The sequence below is a fragment of the Musca domestica genome, unplaced genomic scaffold (assembly GCF_030504385.1).
Source record: "Musca domestica strain aabys unplaced genomic scaffold, Musca_domestica.polishedcontigs.V.1.1 43, whole genome shotgun sequence".
NCBI lineage: Eukaryota > Metazoa > Arthropoda > Insecta > Diptera > Muscidae > Musca > Musca domestica.
In genome coordinates this window covers 8,262,194-8,283,672 of record NW_026712332.1, presented here as the reverse complement: position 1 = coordinate 8,283,672, position 21,479 = coordinate 8,262,194, and the positions used below count along the sequence as shown (strand labels likewise).

The window sequence follows — 21,479 nt, the reverse complement described above, 5'->3', positions numbered from 1 at the left end:
TGGAAACACAAAACAAATTCTATATCAAGAAAATCATTAGATCAATTAAATTAGTGGTATATTTGGTATCAACTGCAATAAGGACGCCACCACCTTTTTTACAAACACGATCTTTTCTAAATATTTGATATTTTGAACATAAAATTTCACTATTTAATATAGATGTTTTAACCAAGTTTCGGAGAAAACCAATAATTATAATTGAAACCAATGCTATCAGTATATAAACTGGTTATTTTGTATTAAGCCCCTTACTTCTGATAGCAGATAGAAAATGAGTCATTTAGTTTTTGGCACCGAGTCTGGTCTAAGAGGCAATGAGCTAAATTATCGGATCTCTCCACAAATTCTTTAATAAATGCCCTAGCAGGCCAAAATTCTTTTAAATCAACTGTACAAAAATATTGTCAGGGCACAACGATTTGAAAGAAGATCTACTTTCAGAAAATGCAGATCGGAGCTTATAACATTTCAAAAAGTAATCCCCTCAATTTTGATTTTATATAATAGTTTATCATCGGCCGTTGTTTCTGGTGCAAACCTTGTTGCAAATATCATTTTCATGGCGGGGGCCATGGATAATGATCTTTGGACAGGTTGAGTTTTGCCAGTAGCAGTCTCGGGACGATCACTAGTGATAAGTGAAGGAAATGATAATTCCTGTATGTCACGAGTAGATTGTGAGGTTTTCTTAGAAACCTCACTATCAATATTCATAACATCAGGATTAATTACCCCTTTACCTATACCGCTGTTATCTACCGGAACTGGGTGTGTAATAACACTGGCATACGACTGTTCACGTCCAATTTTCCAGTGTTGCGTGGACTGGGCCATAACCTGATAAAACTTTGTTTTATTCTTTAAATATTTCCAAAGATTTATTGAAATTAAAAGTAATATTTTATGCTTCTTTACACACTGAAGTTTTACGAGAGAATGAATGCAAGAGAAAAGAAAGAAGTTACAACAGCATTCATGTTGCTTAATGAGGGTTGCCATATATTTCTTCAGTCAATTTCTTCTCCGGACTTTAGGGAAGTGTTAGAATTCACATTTGTACTGACATATTTTGTACTTCATCCAGTTTGTATATTTATTTGGTAGATAATCCGGGGAAATTTTTATTATATTTGGGGAATGGTTGACGATAAGTCAAACGAGGGTACCACGGACATTTGTTCCCTCTTAATATTCTTTGTTACCGCAAAGTCAATTAAAATCAGGACGTTTTTTGTAGATCTGAAGGCCAGTAAGTAGGCTGGCCAGTAGATAACACGTCCAGTTTAGGCGAACGAAATGGAGTTTAAAAGCTGTCTACTTCTGGATGTAATAAGTCTAGATACACCAGAAGGTGTGTTTGGCATTATAATCTCCAGCTGCAACAAATCTACTACCAAGAGATAAGAAAAGTGAGCGAATTCGTCTTTGCCTATACTATGTCTCGGAGGACAATATATTGCAGATACAGCTGCATTCGTTGAGATAGTGCAACTGTTGCAGCTTGTAGGTGGTCAAACTTATATTCTGGCATGGGGTAATGCTGAATTTTATTAGAAATTATCACCGCAAGCTCTCCCCCTAGGGTGTTTAGTGTCGTATGTACTGTAACCGTTTATCTATACTATGTCTCGGAGGACAATATATGCAGATATAGCTGCATTCGTTAAAGATAGTGCAACTGTTGCAGCTTGTAGGCGGTCAAACTTATATTCATGGCATGGGGTAATGCTGAATTTTATTAGAATTATCACCAGTAAAATGTGTACGTTGAGTGAGTGAATAAAGTTTTCGACCTTGTGTTTATGTTGGCTTAAGCCGTTTGCGTTCCAAAACAGATTCGAATTTTATATATTTTTGTTTTAAAACTATTTGCATTATCATAGATTGATTTCTCACAATTTCTTGCATAATACTTTGCATACTTGTCATAAAAGAATTCATGGTGACGATTAGCTTGGGTGAGTTATTTCTCACAGTATCAGAATATAAGTATTGTATATCTGTGAGGGGAGAATGTAATTAGGAGCGGTGGTTTCATTCCTCTTTTTTAACTCAGGGAACTCAGTTGTTTTGATATTAAATTGTGGATTTTCCCGTACCCGGTAGCTTGCAGGCTTTTTTGTGGCTAAGCTAGATTTTGTTAAGTGGATATATACAGGACATCCTCTGTAGTTTGCAGTATGATTTCCACCGCAACGCTTGGGTCAGTTTTGGGATGTGGACATTCCGATGATTTATGGAGGTCACCACAAGTAACACATACCGATACAATTTGCAATACGTTTTGGTATACCCATATTCTTGGCAGTTTGTACATTGAGGTTCTTCTATTTTCACACCGCGATTACAAACACTGCCTTTACACGGTGACATTTTTAACCATGCCATTTTTTTGTTGGTAAAAGGTGTGGAGAGACAAGGATAGAAGAAAATACGGCACGATAAGCCACCGCACAGGGTTACATGCCATTTTCTTTGCATTTCTCTTTTGCTTCTTCCGAATTTTTTATGATTTGACATTTCATATCGTTTCTTTATTGTAATTTTTGATGCGTTTCTTTTATTGTGATGTGATGCAATATTTGACACCTCAATAACTTTTTCCATCATTTCTTCTTTAGATTCACACATTTAATTTTTAATCACTTCTTTATAAATATCTGTTACAACAATTAGCTCTATACGAAATACGGAATAAAATAAAATGTCAGAAAAAATTCCAAGCACTATTATCGTAAAATGCCACCGTGTAAAGGCGCGAAGATTTACGCAGAAATTTTAAAAGAGAATTGATAAAAATGCCAGCTAAAAATTGCACCGTGTAAAGGCAGTGAAAGAAGCCTAAGGATATAAATTGCATGAAATTGTCACTTTTTCTTTAGTTGCGAAGATTCGTATGTTAGTCTACTTTAAACATAGGTTGCGGAACTTTATCTTTATTGAAAATGTGATGATAGACTTTGTTTCGAATCCTTCTGCTGCGAGAGCATCTTTTATGTCCTCTATGGGTGTAGAACTATGAAGCCCTTTAATCACGACGACTAGTCCTTTTGAGCTCTTGATCTGATAGGTGAAATAATTCTTCTTCTTAGAATTCAGAGAACGATCTAGGTCCTTATAATGCGACTCAGTATAAGTTGTATTTTCGTTTCTTGGAGATTTCCTCTCTTAAGAGATACCACGTGAAAATTAGGTTTACTAAACATTTGGGAGAGTTTGTTCACGATATTGTTTGTAGTTTCTTCGCGAAGATATAGTGGGGGAGGTTTTTGGGATCTAACCAGTTGTATTATTTCATAAGTCTCGTTATTCGAGCCGAGAATTGAGAATCTGTTGTTGCGGTCATTATTTATAGACTTTTGGGTTTTAGCATTTGGTTTCTTGGTTGGAGTTCTAGAACTAGCCTTTCGCTTCGTTTCTAAGACCTGGAGGATCTTTGTTTTGCTTCTTGTTTTTTTTTTTTTTTCAAGAGACGCATGCTTACTTGAAGCGATAGGTTCTTGATGTGCAATCGCATCGTATGATAGCACCTTTATAAAATTTATTTTGGGCGTGTTTACATTATTTTGTTTATATGACATTTCTCTTGTTTCGTTAGGAGTAGTATCACCTGGCAAATTGTTGTCGTGAGAAACTCTCGGCGATGCCGATTTAGAACGGCTTTGGGGTTTAGCTGTAAGATACCAGTTTTCGTGACGTTTTGGCGCGATTGAGCTGAAATCTGTTGAAGTCAACTTATGGTATACGTTTTGCCCGTTCTCACTTACATTTCTCTCATCCATATGATATGTTCACGTCGCCTTTACCAATGGCATTGATGTATTTGTCACCAGCAAGTGTAATTCTTTCATTGTGAACTTTGAAGTTTACCAACATTTCTCTTTTCTACCCACATGTGACGTCGCACCGCTGTCTATATACCACTTCTCGCTGTCTACGCCGCTGTCTCTGCCACCGCTAACATCGTCATCGCCTGCGTTTTATTCTTTTCCTTTACGCACTTATTCGCATAATGTCCCGTTAATCCACAGTTGAAACATTTTCCTTGGAAACCTTTTTTGCTGTTTGCTTCTTGCCCGTTTGGAGTTTGCAGGTTGTGCGACAAATGCCTTTTGATTTGCTGTCTCTTCCTCTTTTTCTTGTCTTCTCTTTCCCTCCTCGAGCAACTTTTGTCTTAGGGATGACAAAGTGGGAAGATCATCGCGGGTTTCCATTGCGATCACAAAATTGTCGAATTCTTCGGGAAGGCTAGACATAAGCATAATTGTTAGAAGCTCCTCCTTAATCTCAATTCCGGTTTAATGCAATTTCTCGTATACTTCCGAGAACTCATTTAAATGTTGCACTACATTACCACTTGGCATCATCTTCAAATTTAACAACCTTTTGTATAAGGAAACTTTTTGTATGGGACCTTTCGGCATATAAACCTCCTCCAGTTTTTTCCAAGCTTCATTTGAAGTTTTAGAATCCTTATATAAGCCAACTGTGTTGGTTTAACTCCCAGGAAAATGGATGCTAGGGCCTATTCGTCTTCGGCATCCCATTTGGCCTTTGCCGCTTCATCGCCTTCCTGATTGTTCCATTTACTATCTTCCAAAAACCAGCATGGATAAGAACACTCCTCATCTGGATTGACCATAGGTCATAATTGTTCTCATCCAATTTATCTATTTGAAGAACGGGTGCACTCATTTTTCTCTCCTTTCCTTTTTTTTTTTTTTTTTTTTTTCGAACGTTCCCACGCCTCACATTCCCACCCCTGCCGACCGAGGGGGCGACCACCCTTTACGGAGGGATCGCGTACACATCATGATCCGCATCATAATGGGAATTCAGTAGGAAATTTAAAACCAGCTACAGAATTTAATTCATCAGCTAGTTTGTCAAATAATAAAACATGTATGTTAATTGTTTAAAAATAAAATTATTCTAGATTTAATAACTTCTAAACTCATACCAAAATCTACATTACAGTACACAGAATTAAAGTCAACACACATTTTACTAAGAGGTTCGCCCATTGAATAATTCGTGCGGTGAAAATCAGTATATAATAATTGGTAGTATCTACTAGATCTAAACGGAACATTAATTCTAATAGATGAAATCAGAAAATCTGAGGGTATATTACCATTTAATATTTTTAGTACAAACATGGAGTTCAACATAATAAGTCTGCTTTTAAGTGTAGACAATCTAATTAATTTTAGCCTGCTAGCATAAGAAGGCAAAACAAAATCACTATTCCAATGTAAACCTCGTAAGGCAAATAGCAGAAATTGTTTTTGCACGGATTCTATTTTATCTGAGTATATTGCATATTGAGGATCCCATACAACAGAACCGTATTCCAATATAGGTCTAACAAGAGACGTAAATAACTGTTTTGTTATATATGGATCAGAAAATTCTTTGGCCCACCGTTTAACAAAACCTAAAACACCATTTGCTTTATTTACCATTGTTATTACATGGCTATTAAAATTTAATTTTGGATCCATCAAGAGGCCAAGATCAACAAATAAATCTACAGTTGATAATGAATGGCCGTCAATATTATATTTTAATATCAGAGAAGAAGATCTGGAGAAGCACATATGCTTACATTTGCTTAAATTTAACTCCATACAATTTAACGTGCACCATTTAAAAAGGCTATCTAAATCGTTTTGAAGTAAACTAGCTCGTTTATCACAATTATGGGAAATGAATAATTTAACATCATCTGCGTACATTAACAATTTCGAGTAATTTATGGAATTAGGTAAATCGTTGATAAATAAAAGAAAGAGGACCGGTCCAAGGTGACTTCCTTGCGGAACACCCGATGGAACGTTAATCGTTTTGGATAGATACCCTTCAAACAAAACTAGTTGTGATCTATTTGTAAGTAAGATGATATCCATTTGACTAAGTTTGTGTTGAAACCCATATAATTTAATTTATATATTAGGAGTTCATGGTTAACCCTATCAAAAGCTTTACTAAAATCGGTATAAATTGTATCAGTTTGTTTACGTTGAAAGACCACTACGAAAACCATGCTGATATGGACTCAATATAGATTGAATTTTCTGTGAAATTACTGCAGTAATTAATTTTTCAAACAATTTTGGTATGGCACTTAATTTTGCAATTCCTCTATAATTTGACACATTAGTAAGACTACCAGACTTATGTAAGGTATAATATAAGATTTTTTCCAAAAAGTAGGAAAGTGACCAAATTTGAGTGAATAATTAAACAATATAGTTAACGGAAGTGCTAATGTTTCTGAACAATATTTAAGAATTATATTAGGTATGCCATCCGGTCCTGGACATTTTATCGATTTTAAACTACGCAGACTATTGGATACATCATGACGTTGTAAAAAAAGCCATACAAATTTGATCAGCCTGTGATAACTTATAAGGATACGAGTCTTTAATTTGGCAAGATGTACTGGAATAGGTTGTGGCAAAAAAATCTGCGAAACATTCAGCAATATCTGTGCCTGTGACAAATTCTTTATTGTTATATTTCAATACTGAGGGCTTTGAGGAAACTTTTCGTTTTAGATTAACAAAATCATAAAAAGATTTAGGATTGGATTTAACATTATTTTTAATCTTGTCTAGGTAAAGATTATACAATCTACGAGACTCTAAAGTATATTTAGATCTAGCAACAGAGTAATTAGTGTAGTCTATTGTTAAGCCTGATTTTTTATATTTACGAAAAAGCTTATTTTTAGAATTTTTTAAACTTGATAACTCAGGGGTTATCCATGGATGTTTATTTGAATTTTTAACTCTAGTGGTTGGAACACATTCCAGTTTAAATCTATTTAAAATATCATAAAATTTATCAATTACATATTCTAAATCTGTATGGCTGTTACACAGGCACACAGAAGCCCAATTTATGGAGGAAATGGGGGTATTAAGTTTTCGAAAATTAGTTTTTTTGTAATTAAGGACTGTTTTAAATGAGTCGGACTGATTTTCTTCAATTACATAACTGTGAGTCATGGAGATATATAAAGTTGGATGGTATATATCTTCAGGAGTGCATATTGGAGGAATTCTGAATATCTCAAAATGCTGTGTTAAATTTACAAACGCCAAATCAAGAATTTTTCCGTGGGAATTTTTTACACTGTTTATTTGATAAAGATTTAAGTCACACAAACTATTTACAACATCAAATGTATACTGGGTACTGTTCATTTCAGATTGCAAAGGAATCAAAGCTTCAGAATCTGGCATTGGAAGCCATTTAATGGAGGGCATATTAAAATCACCAAGGATCAGAATGCGATCGGAATCTTTCATTTTTTCAGTAATTAAATTTATTTCTGATAAATGCTGATTATAAATGTCAAGTGAAGATGAGGGGGGAATATAAGAGCAAGTTACAAACAATTTAGATTTGCCCAATTCAATGGAAACACAAACAAATTCTATATCAAGAAAATCATTTAGATCAATTAAATTAGTGGTATATTTGGTATCAACTGCAATAAGGACGCCACCACCTTTTTTACAAACACGATCTTTTCTAAATATTTGATATTTTGAACATAAAATTTCACTATTTAATATAGATGTTTTTAACCAAGTTTCGGAGAAAACCAATACATTATAATTGAAACCAATGCTATCAGTATATAAACTGGTTAATTTTGTATTAAGCCCCCTTACATTCTGATAGCAGATAGAAAATGAGTCATTTAGTTTTTTGGCACCGAGTCTGGTCTAAGAGGCAAATGAGCTAAATTATCGGATCTCTCCACAAATTCTTTAATAAATGCCCTAGCAGGCCAAAATTCTTTTAAAATCAACTGTACAAAAATATTGTCAGGCACAACGATTTTGAAAGAAGATCTACTTTCAGAAAATGCAGATCGGAGCTTATAACATTTCAAAAAGTAATCTCCCTCAATTTTTGATTTTATATAATAGTTTATGTCATCGGCCGTTGTTTCTGGTGCAAACCTTGTTGCAAATATCATTTTCATGGCGGGGGCCATGGATAATGATCTTTGGACAGGTTGAGTTTTGCCAGTAGCAGTCTCGGGACGATCACTAGTGATAAGTGAAGGAAATGATAATTCCTGTATGTCACGAGTAGATTGTGAGGTTTTCTTAGAAACCTCACTATCAATATTCATAACATCAGGATTAATTACCCCTTTACCTATACCGCTGTTATCTACCGGAACTGGGTGTGTAATAACACTGGCATACGACTGTTCACGTCCAATTTTCCAGTGTTGCGTGGACTGGGCCCATAACCTGATAAAACTTTGTTTTTATTCTTTAAATATTTCCAAAGATTTATTGAAATTAAAAGTAATATTTTATCCTTTATTACACACTGAAGTTTTACGAGAGAATGAATGCAAGAGAAAAGAAAGAAGTTACAACAGCATTCATGTTGCTTAATGAGGGTTGCCATATATTTCCTTCAGTCAATTTCTTCTCCGGACTTTAGGGAAGTGTTAGAATTCACATTTGTACTGACATATTTTTTGTACTTCATCCAGTTTGTATATTTATTTGGTAGATAATCCGGGGAAATTTTTATTATATTTGGGGAATGGTTGACGATAAGTCAAACGAGGGTACCACGGACATTTGTTCCCTCTTAATATTCTTTGTTACCGCAAAGTCAATTAAATCAGGACGTTTTTGTAGATCTGAAGGCCAGTAAGTAGGCTGGCCAGTAGATAACACGTCCAGTTTAGCGAACGAAATGGAGTTTAAAAGCTGTCTACTTCTGGATGTAATAAGTCTAGATACCCAGAAGGTGTGTTTGGCATTATAATCTCCAGCTGCAACATATCTACTACCAAGAGATAAGAAAAAGTGAGCGAATTCGTCTTTGCCTATACTATGTCTCGGAGGACAATATATTGCAGATATAGCTGCATTCGTTGAAGATAGTGCAACTGTTGCAGCTTGTAGGTGGTCAAACTTATATTCTGGCATGGGGTAATGCTGAATTTTATTAGAAATTATCACCGCAAGCTCTCCCACTAGGGTGTTTAGTGTCGTATGTACTGTAACCGTTTATTCTATATACTATGTCTCGGAGGACAATATATTGCAGATATAGCTGCATTCGTTAAAGATAGTGCAACTGTTGCAGCTTGTAGGCGGTCAAACTTATATTCTGGCATGGGGTAATGCTGAATTTTATTAGAAATTATCACCAGTAAAATGTGTACGTTGAGTGAGTGAATAAAGTTTTCGACCTTGTGTTTATGTTGGCTTAAGCCGTTTGCGTTCCAAAAACAGATTCGAATTTTATATATTTTTGTTTTAAAACTATTTGCATTATCATAGATTGATTTCTCACAATTTCTTGCATAATACTTTGCATACTTGTCATAAAAGAATTCATGGTGACGATTAGCTTGGGTGAGTTATTTCTCACAGTATCAGAATATATAGATTGTATATTCTGTGAGGGGAGAATGTAATTAGGAGCGGTGGTTTCATTCCTCTTTTTTAACTCAGGGAACTCAGTTGTTTTGATATTAAATTGTGGATTTTCCCGTACCCGGTAGCTTGCAGGCTTTTTTGTGGCTAAGCTAGATTTTGTTAAGTGGATATATACAGGACATCCTCTGTAGTTTGCAGTATGATTTCCACCGCAACGCTTGGGTCAGTTTTGGGATGTGGACATTCCGATGATTTATGGAGGTCACCACAAGTAACACATACCGATAACAATTTGCAATACGTTTTGGTATACCCATATTCTTGGCAGTTTGTACATTGAGGTTCTTCTATTTTCACACCGCGATTACAAACACTGCCTTTACACGGTGACATTTTTTAACCATGCCATTTTTTTGTTGGTAAAAGGTGTGGAGAGACAAGGATAGAAGAAAATACGGCACGATAAGCCACCGCACAGGGTTACATGTCATTTTCTTTGCATTTCTCTTTTTGCTTCTTCCGAATTTTTTATGATTTTGACATTTCATATCGTTTCTTTATTGTAATTTTTGATGCGTTTCTTTTATTGTGATGTGATGCAATATTTGACACCTCAATAACTTTTTCCATCATTTCTTCTTTAGATTCACACATTTAATTTTTAATCACTTCTTTATAAATATCTGTTACAAACAATTAGCTCTATACGAAATACGGAATAAAATAAAATGTCAGAAAAAATTCCAAGCACTATTATCGTAAAATGCCACCGTGTAAAGGCGCGAAGATTTACGCAGAAATTTTAAAAGAGAATTGATAAAAATGCCAGCTAAAAATTGCACCGTGTAAAGGCAGTGAAAGAAGCCTAAGGATATAAATTGCATGAAATTGTCACTTTTTCTTTAGTTGCGAAGATTCGTATGTTAGTTCTACTTTAAACATAGGTTGCGGAACTTTATCTTTATTGAAAATGTTGATGATAGACTTTGTTTCGAATCCTTCTGCTGCGAGAGCATCTTTTATGTCCTCTATGGGTGTAGAACTATGAAGCCCTTTAATCACGACGACTAGTCCTTTTGAGCTCTTGATCTGATAGGTGAAATAATTCTTCTTCTTAGAATTCAGAGAACGATCTAGGTCCTTATAATGCGACTCAGTATAAGTTTGTATTTTCGTCTCTTGGAGATTTCCTCTCTTAAGAGATACCACGTGAAAATTAGGTTTACTAAACATTTGGGAGAGTTTGTTCACGATATTGTTTGTAGTTTCTTCGCGAAGATATAGTGGGGGAGGTTTTTGGGATCTAACCAGTTGTATTATTTCATAAGTCTCGTTATTCGAGCCGAGAATTGAGAATCTGTTGTTGCGGTCATTATTTATAGACTTTTGGGTTTTAGCATTTGGTTTCTTGGTTGGAGTTCTAGAACTAGCCTTTCGCTTCGTTTCTAAGACCTGGAGGATCTTTGTTTTGCTTCTTGTTTTTTTTTTTTTTTTTTTCAAGAGACGCATGCTTACTTGAAGCGATAGGTTCTTGATGTGCAATCGCATCGTATGATAGCACCTTTATAAAATTTATTTTGGGCGTGTTTACATTATTTTGTTTATATGACATTTCTCTTGTTTCGTTAGGAGTAGTATCACCTGGCAAATTGTTGTCGTGAGAAACTCTCGGCGATGCCGATTTAGAACGGCTTTGGGGTTTAGCTGTAAGATACCAGTTTTCGTGACGTTTTGGCGCGATTGAGCTGAAATCTGTTGAAGTCAACTTATGGTATACGTTTTGCCCGTTCTCACTTACATTTCTCTCATCCATATGAGAGAGTGACGTGCACTTGTTGTTGTTAATACTATAACAAACCGATTTGTGTACTTGGGGAAAAAGAGGGTAAAGAAGAAAAAAAAAAACTATTTGCAAAAATTCTTAATAAAAAGGAATTTTTAGAAGGTTTTTTTTTAGATTCTGTTTCCTGAGTTTTTAAATAGCGTGCTGTTTGCTTTTATATTATTTATTTTGCTTTACTTGTGAAAAGACACCTTTCATTAGTAACGAAAAATAAAACGCGTTCGTACATAACGTCTCTTGCGATTAAAGGGAGGTCATACGAATGTGAGTGTGAAACTAAAATCAAATTTAAAACAAAAAGCACATAATCAAACGTATGAAACTTGCAAATTTGGTATCATTTAGTACTTTTTGTAAATGTTATATAACGGGTTTCTAATTTCACCTCCTTTTCTGAACGCTAAAAAATTATAAATTTGATTTATCAAATATTTAGTTTGTATTATGTGAAACTCTCGGCGATGCCGACTTCGAACGACTTTGGGGTTGGCTGTGATCTTCAACTTTCAAATATCTGTTTCTTTGTATCAGTTTCTTTATTTCAGCAGATATTTTTTCCCAAAAAAAAGTTTTTTTTAAGAATTTACGCATTACTATATTTTTATATTATTATATACTGATTTTCAACGCACGAATTATTCAATGGGCGAACATCTTAGTAAAATGTGTGTTGACTTTAATTCTGTGTACTGTAATGTAGAATTTTGTATGCGTTTACAAGTTATTAAATCTAGAATTATTTTATTTTTAAACAATTAAAATATATGTTTTATTATTTGACAAACTAGCTGATGAATTAGATTCTGTAGTTGGTTTTCAATTTCCTACTAAGTTCCCATTATGATGCGGATCATTATGTGCCAGCGATCCCTGTGCAAAGGGAGGTCGCACCCTCTGTCGGCAGGGGCGGGAATGTGAGGCGTGGGAACTTTCGGAAAAAAATATTGAGTCCGAGATAAAATTGACGCGATTCTATAATAATGCGAAATCGTGATCTATAATCAAATAATTAAATAATAATTAGTTCCTGGCTTCAGAATATCAGCATTCATTGAGGCGATTGCAATGGAAATTAGAAAAATTATATATTTAGTCATTAAGCTGTGTATTGTGTTTTAAAACCAACAATTGAGAAATGATGTAGAAAAACGTTATTGCTTCTATTTTTGTGCATTAATATGACCAAATCTGCAGTTCATTTCATCTAAAAGTGTACACAGATTTCGTTGAAATTAGCTTCATGATCTTTTTGTGTGCAATAATTTTTGTTTCTACGATTTTGTTTATCGTAAGTCATCTTGCATTTTGACAACACCGTATAAATTCTCAAAGGGAATTCTTAATTGTCTTCTGTAATATCATTAAAATCTAATAGATGTAAATCTGAATTCTCGCATGTTTTTTGTTCATATTTCTTTTAATTATTTAATACCTGTATTTGTTTTTTTTTTTAATTATTGGTTTGGTATGATTTATTTTATTTATCATTTGTCTTTTCAGGAAGAAGAGGATCTGGACGTAAACGAAAAGAGAAGAAGTAAAAATCTTAAAGCGATGGCAGACAGTAGCGAGGAAGATGAAGAAGGTATGTTTTTGTGTCTAAGCGCACACTGTTATTAAAAACAATATGGAAATTATAAATAGGATTGTATCCATTCACTATGCGGGCCCTTTTGAGGGAATAATATTGCTGGTTGTTATTGACATTTATATTAAAAAGTTTTCATCAATTCGTAGAAATCCGTTCTTCCAACGCGTCGATTATGTTGTCTTCTATATGCTTTAATTTAGAGATTTACAGATAATATAAGAAGTGAGAGATTTGTACTCCTTAGACTAGTACCTTTATCTTTCTCTTTATGTTGTCAAATATATAATGGTGGATGTTCCGTGCCATAGGAGTTCCATATGTTGTTCCTCATTCACCTTTTCTATTGTCACACCCATTTGTTAGGCATATTCAGAATCTAATACATCAACCAAACGAGTGTCTTAGGTTTCCAGAATCTCGTCGACTTAGCCTAGGGATATATTTATTGTAACAGATTACATTTTTTTATACCCTCCACCATACTATGGAGGGTATATTAACTTCGACCTTCCGAAGTACTGACGTTAGACCCTACAAAGTTTATGTTTATTTTAAATTCGGAAATTTTGGATTTGATCTGAGGACGGATAAATTTAATTTTATGACCGATGCTTTGCGGAAACTGTTGTTGTTGTAGCAGTTTTACACGTTCTGTTGTTTTTTTTTGACTAATCTGGTTCTTCCTCAATGTCCAGGTTTAGGAATTCTGCTACCTTTATGGGCTGTAGCCATAGATCCTCTGGACGGAGTTGGGTAGGCTTGGCAGGACAATTAAACAAATGCAGCGTGTTGTGCGGGCCTGTATCGCACGCTGGGCAGGTGTTCCGCACATCCTCATCAATTCGTGCCCAATACGAATTGAGACGGCTTCACCATTCTGAACGTAGTTGGGCCAAAACTACCCTGGTTTGCCTAGGCAGCCGACGTTCTTCAGCTGCAATGGATGGGGGGTGGACTCCGAGTATGGCATTCATACTGTAATTATTGACTACCTCTGCGACTGCATCAGTATGAATGCTATTCAGACCTGCTTGATAGGCTTCATGATCTAGAGGCTCTCTCTTATATCGCTGGACCTCTCTCTCTAGATCGTGCAGGTCCTTCCTGACACGCCTGGGTGGGGGAGTTCTATCCACCATATGGTGGTTAGGGTGACTCCCGCGATAACACCCAAGCAGGTACTGCAACGAAAGCATGCTGACGTAAGGGAAGAACCTTCGTCTCCTCATGTAAGTGGTCCACAGGCGTCATGAGGAGTCACCCTGTTGCAGTTCTCAGGGCGGCATTCTGGCAGGTCTGAATACATTTCCACTGCGTTGCACTTGTATTCGCCGACCACACTGGAGCCGCATAGCTAACCACAGACCGACCTATCGCTTTATAAGAGGTCAACAAGGTTTCTTTATCCCCACCCCAAGTGCTGCCGGCAAGCGCCTTGAGGACCTTGTTCCTACTTTTCATTTTATCGCAAATAGCTGTGGCTTGTGCGGAAGACTTGAACATGCTATCGAATGTGACCCCAAGAATTTTGGGGTAGTTGGTGGTCGGAATTATATGCCCCTCGACCTGCACATTCAGCTGTGTTCTCATCTCCGCAGTCCATGTGGTAAATAGTTTGGCCGTCGATTTAGTGGCGGATATTTTCATATTCCTCGCGTGGAAGAAGGCGGCAAGCTCCGCGAGATAATTATTCACCCTGACACATATGTCATCAACTACAGGACCCGACGCCATGATCGTACAATCATCCGCATAAGTTACGATCTCGATGCCGTCTGGAGGGCGCGGAATTCCGGAAAGGTAGAGGTTAAACAGTTCCGGAGATATCACCCCACCATGGGGAACTCCCTGTTTCACTCTACGAGGCTTGGACTTCTTATTCCGGAATTCCACGTACGACTGGCGTCCACACATATAGTTGACTATCCAACGTTTCAAACTTGGCCGGAGGGTAGTGTTCTCAACGTCCTCGAACAGCGTGGCATGGTTGACCGTATCAAAGGCCTTTGATAGGTCGAGAGCCACCACAACTGTTCTGTGGCACGGCCTGTTCTGGTTGAGTCCTCGACTGATATGTGTGGATATGGCGTGCAATGCTGTTGTAGTGCTATGTAGTGGACGGAAACCGTGTTGATGGTTAGCAACTGAATAGCTTCCTCTGATACTGGGGAGGAGTAAGGCCTCGAGAGTCTTTGCTACTGGCGACAAAAGCGAAATTGGCCTGTATGATTCGCCTTTGCTGGCATCCTTGCCAGGCTTCAGTAGCGAGACCACCCTGCCCATTTTCCAGGCTTCGGGAACTATGTGGGTGGCTAACGACAAGTTAAGGGCTTTGGTTAAATACTCAACTCCCGGCGTATCCAGTTGCTTCAACATTACCATTGATATTCCGTCCGGGCCCAACGCTTTAGATGACTTAGCGTTTCGGATGACATTCGCAACATCACCCATCGTAAACTGTGGAGGTACATCCTCGGCGGGAAGAGCTCTTATACGACGTAGTACTCTTCGCCTCGTCCTATCACTCTCGGGGTGCTCCACAAATTGGCGGTTAAAATGGTCAGCGCACCTCTTCGGATCAGTCACAGTTACGTCGTTAAATGTGACTGCTGTCCTATCATCCTTTTTCCCAGGGTTCGAGAGTGACTTTACCGTTACCCACAGTTTACTCAAATCGGTTCCGATGTTGCAAAACTTCAGATGGTCTAGCCACTTTTTCCGCTTATGCTCCTGTACCAACCGGTTGACTTCCACTGTCAGTTCACTGACTCTGGGATCAGTAGGGTTGGTACGTCGGAGCTCATCACGCTCATTCGCTAATCCCGCTGCCTCTGCTGGGAAATTTGGTCTTACTTTGGGTATTCGGCAGCAGGTATATAGCGAGCGGCTGCAGCTTTGATGATGTCCCGGAAAATCCTTTCAGCCACCCGAACATCAGAAGGATTGGGCAGTTCTCTGAAGCGAAGGTTGGTGAACTCTCTAAACTCGGGCCAGTGGGCTTTCCCATGGTTAAGGAAAGTGCGGCGTTCAGATGTTATGAAATCGGGCGATCTGCTGATGGAGACGATTATCGGGAGATGGTCTGAGCCAAGAGAAATGACGGGTTGCCAAGTCACGTCATTTATCAGACCGGGTGACACAATGGTTAAGTCTGGCGAACTGTGACACTCTCCTCTTATTCGGGTGGGGGCATCCTCGTTTACCGTGCAAAATGTGGAGCAGTCAATCTGCTCTGCCAACGCTGATCCCCTCTGGTCATTACCTACGACGGAATGCCACAACTCATGGTGGGCATTGAAGTCCCCTAGTACCAGGCGGTTATTGCCTTCCAAAAGTGGGCTTATATTAGGCAAGTAACGCGGTTCACAGCTATTAACCGGCGGGATATACACATTAAGCACCTCTACCTCGGCAGTACCACACTTGACTGCTACCCCCCATACACTCCATGTACGGGTCACTAGAGACTAGCTCAAGCGAGATAGGTCTGTATTGAACAGAATGGTGTATCAGGAACGCTAATCCCCCACCTCCACTTCTGGTGCGATCTTTCCTCAATACGTTGTAACCATTGCAACGTTGTAAGCTAAAATTTTCATTCAGCTTGGTTTCCTGCACCACTGCGATCTTGATATTCCTCCGATTCATAAAATCCACTATCTCATCAATTTTACCTCGGAGTCCGTTGCAATTGAACTGCAAGAACGATGCATTGTCCGGAATTGGAACAGCAACATGTGGCGTTAAGTGCTGCGGTAAAGGTTGCTGTTCTGGAGACTGCGGGGGAGTTCCATACTCCGACGACGACTCGGAAGTTGACGACGAGGTCGTGGACTCACTGGGGACTACGTTGGTGCAGCACGAAGCAACATAGTCCCTATCGCTATAGTCTCGCAACCGGGTTAAACCGGAACAATTTCTAAAATGCACCCATCCTCTGCATCAATTACATCGCACCGAGACTGATCTATGGTGGATGGTGTTTTGGCAAACCGTACAGAACCATGGTCCGGTGTCGTAGAACCCGCTGCCGTGGGATTGTGCGGAAACTGTAGGATAATTTGATTTTGTCTATGAGATAACAATGAACATGTATGTTTGACGTAAGGCGTGATGTGGTTAAACTTAAAAAGTCTGTAATTGAGCTGAAGATGATGGTCACTGAAGTACAAAGCACAGTTCGTTCCAGCCGAACTTATTTTTATTATATATTATATTTCTCGCAGAGAAGACCTCAAATACGGCCATACGTATTTGAGGATTTGTATGCAAAGCTTTGGTATGGTCACTTGAATTATCAAAGTGTTCCCCCATCGAGATTAAATAATAAGATTTTATTGGTTGGTAGTGGTACCAGAATTTTCCCTGTCATTGAGTCTTAGCTTAATTCATTGGATGGATAAAAGGTATGTCGAGTTGGCCTTGTTGGTGGTTGTTGTTATAACATTGTTAACGTGTTCCGTTGTTTATAGACTGATTAATCCGGTTAGTCCTCAATGTCGGAGTTGGGTAGGCTTGGCTGGGCAATTAAACAGATGCATAGCTAACCACAACAAGGTTTCCTTATCCGCACCCCAAGTGCTGCCAGCTAGCGCCTTGAGGACCTTGTTCCTACTTTTCAGTTTATCGCAGACAGCTGTGACTTGCGCGGAAGACTTGAGCATGCTATCGAATGAGGATTAGGAATTTGGGGTAGTTAGTGGTCGGAATTATGTGCCCCTCGACCTGTACATTCATCTGTGTTCTCATCTCCGCAGTACATGTGGTAAATATTGTGACCGTCGATTTAATGGCGGATATTTTCATATTCCTCTCGTGAAAGAAGGCGGCAAGCTCCGCTAGATAGCTGTTCACCCTGACATATGTCACCATGATCGTACAATCATCCGAATATGCTACGATCTCGATGTCGTCTGGAGGGCGAGGAATTCCGAAAAGGTAGAGGTTAAATAGTTCCGGAGATATCACCCCACTTTGGTTAGATACTCAACTCCCGGTGTATCCAGTTGTTTCAACATTACCATTGATAATCCGTCCAGGCCCAACGCTTTATATGACTTAGCGTTTCGGATGACATCCTCAACATCACCCATCGTAAACTGTGGAGGTACATCCTCGGCGGGAAAAGCTCTTATACGACGTAGTACTTTTTGCCTCGCCCTATCACTCTCGGGGTGCTCGACAAATTGCTAGCGCACCTCTTCGGAGGAGTCACCGTCACGTCGTTAAATGTGACTGCTGTCCTATCAACCTTTTTCCCAGGGTTCGAGAGTGACTTTACCGTTATCCACAGTTTACTCTAATAGGTTTCAATGGCAGCGAAATAGGTGCAGCGTGTCATGTGGGCCTGTGCCACAAGCTGGGCAGATGTTCTGCATCTCGCTGGTAATCTGGGCCAGTAGGAATTTAGGCGGCTGTACCATCCGGATTGTAATTGTGCCAAAACTACTCGGGTGTCGGGGCTCTCGTTCTTCAGCTGCGACGGGAGGGGATGGTCTTCCAGCACAGTATTCACTCTATATCCTTCAATGGCTTCTGAGACCGCATTAGAGTAAATACTAGTCAGTACTGCTTGATAGGCCTGTTGATCTAGAGGCTCTCTCTTATACCTCTGCACCTCACTCTCTAGATCATGAAGGTCTTTCCTAACGTGCCCAAGCAGGTATTGCATTGACAGCATTTTGTTATGCTTTCGCACCGGTAAGACCTTCGCCTCCTCATGTAGGTGATTGACAGGTGTCATTAGGAGGCACCCTGTTGCGTTTCTAAGGGCGGCCTTGTGGCAGGACTGAATATTTTTCCACTGCGTAGCACTGACGTTGGCGGACCACACCGGAGTCGCATAGTTTACCACAGACCGGCCTATCGCGTTGTAAGAGGTCAACAAGGTTTCCTTATCAGCTCCCCAAGTACTGCCGGCCAGGTACTTGAGGACCTTGTTCCTACTTCTAATCTTGTCGCAGATAGCTGTGGAATGCGCGACGACTTGAAGAGGCTCTCGAATGTGACCCCTAAGCCCTTGGGGTAGCCCCATCTCCGCAGTCCATGTGGTCAAAAGTATGGCCGTCGATTTAGTGGCGGATATCTTCATATTCCTCGCAGTGAAAAAGGCGGTAATATCAACAAGGTAGACGTTAAACCTATCGCAAATGTCAAAATGGACGCCACGAGCGTACAATCATCTGCTTACGTTATAATCTCTATGCCGTCTGGAGGGCGTGGTAGAGGTTAAACAGTTCCGGGGAACTCCCTGTTTAACTCAACGGATGCTTGACTTGTTGTTTCTGAATTCAATGTATGACTGGCATTCACACATGTAGTTTAGTATCCAACGTTTCAAACTTGGCCGGAGGGCGGTGTGCCACCATAAGTGTTCAATATTGATTTTGTAACTCAAAGTGATAATTTTTGTAGTGTTTTTAAATCTTGTTTTGTGTTTTAAAGTAATATCAATTTTCAAATTGTGTAGTTTTACATTCTCCTTTTATTCTCTTTCTTTTGTTACATTAGCTAATTAGTTGTTGTAACATATCGCCTTGTTTTGTTTGTCATCTCATAAGAGTTGCCAACATTTAAAAAATAAAATAAATAAAAAAAATTCCAACTACAGAACTAATCTTGAGAAATATAGCAAAGACATAGAAGTGTAAAGATAGGACAAGACAGAGTCAAATTATGGTGACCCTGTGAAAATACCTCTGTTGTTACGATAACATAACAACATAGTTACCAATGTTAACTGATTTAAACCGCTAAGGCAATATGCAAATTTTCGGAAAGGTCTATGTAATAGAATTTTATAAGTAAAATTTTGGAATTTTCAAATTTGTATTTCTTATCCGTTTCTTTAATTGTGGTTTTTATATTAACGTGTCTCTGCGACGAGCTGTTATATATATAGTATAGACACAAACCATCTGCTCAGAATGCATTTTGTCTAGTCTTTACCATTTTAGGTCTTTGAATATAGCTGTAACCTGTGTATTAAAAAAGAAATAGTTAAAATAAAAATAAATAAAATGTCGTGCCCTTTTGAATTGTGTAATATTGTTGTAGAGGATGAATTGTGTGTTACCTGTTGGTTGTGTCTTAATCAATGGCATGCAAAATGTGCTAGGATTAATGCAAAAGTCGTAGACACAATTAGAAATAATGTTGGTGTTCGTTGGTGTTGTGTGCAATGTAGGAAACTCTCTGCAGACTTTTATAATTTTGTAAAGAATTTGCAGTCGGAATTGACATCTATAAAAAAAGATTTTCTCCTCATTATCACTCCGATTTGAGAATTTCTCTACATTGTTTGAGAAATACCAAGAATTAGATTAGTTTGTGTCGTCACCGTCAGTTTCTGGCCAGAAACGCAAAAGGGCTGCGAAAAAGGCACCAACTAGTCGCAAAGCAATAGTTTCTGTGGAAAACACTGTTCCACAACCGGTTTCAGTTAATATCACTGATACAACCCTGCTCACACCCAGTTCCGGTAGATAACAGCGGTATAGGTAAAGGGGTAAATAATCCTGATGTTATGAGTATTGATAGTGAGGTTTCTAAGAAAACCTCACAATCTACTCGTGACACACAGAAATTATCACTTCTTTCACTTATCACTAGTGATCGTCCCGAGACTGCTACTGGCAAAACTCAACCTGTCCAAAGATCATTATCTATGGCTCCCGCCATGAAAATGATATTTGCAAGAAGGTTTGCACCAGAAACAACGGCCGTTGACATAAGCTATTATATAAAATCAAAAATTGTGAGAGATTACTTTTTGAGATGTTATAAGCTCCGATCTGCATTTTCTGTAAGTAGATCTTCTTTCAAAATCGTTGTGCCTGAAAATATTTTTGTACAGTTGATTTTAAAAGAATTTTGGCTTGCTAGGGCATTTATTAAAGAATTTCTGGAGAGATCCGATAATTTAGCTCATTTGCCTCTTAGACCAGATTCGGTGCCAAAAAAACTAAATGACTCATTTTCTTTTTGCTATCAGAATATAAGGGGGCTTAATAAAAAATTAACCAGTTTATATACTGATAGCATTGGTTTCAATTATAATGTATTGGTTTCCTCCGAAACTTGGTTAAAATATCTATATTAAATAGTGAAATTTTATGTTCAAAATATGAAATATTTAGAAAATATCGTGTTTGTAAAAAAGGTGGTGGTGTCCTTATTGCAGTTGATACCAAATATACCACTAATTTAATTGATCTAAATGATGTGGCTTCCAATGCCAGATTCTGAAGCTTTGATTCCTTTGCCATCCGAAATGAACAGTACCCACCCAGTATACATTTGAAGTTATAAATAGTTTGTATGACTTAAATCTTTATCAAATAAACAGTGTGAAAAATTCCCTCGGCAAAATTCTTGATTTGGCGTTTGTAAATATAACACAGCATTTTGATATATTCAGAATTCCTCCAATACGCACTCCTGAAGATATATACCATCCAACTGTATATATATCCATGACTCACAGTTATGTAATTGAAGAAAGTCAGTCCGACTCATTTAAAACTGTCCATAATTACAAAAAAACTAATTTTCGAAAATTTAATACCCTCATTTCCTCCGTAAATTGGGCTTCTGTGTGCTTGTGTAA

At 38.0% G+C, this 21,479-nt stretch overlaps 1 protein-coding gene across 1 annotated transcript in view; it reads left to right on the top strand.

The window, feature by feature from the left end:
- The window catches only part of LOC131804355 (transcription elongation factor SPT6-like), a 144,656-nt gene that overhangs the window by 38,824 nt on the left and 84,353 nt on the right, over positions 1 to 21,479 (top strand). The window contains exon 2 of the mRNA XM_059127175.1: positions 12,781 to 12,865. Coding sequence (XP_058983158.1) covers positions 12,781 to 12,865 — 85 coding nt within the window. The remainder of the gene's footprint in view (positions 1 to 12,780; positions 12,866 to 21,479) is intronic.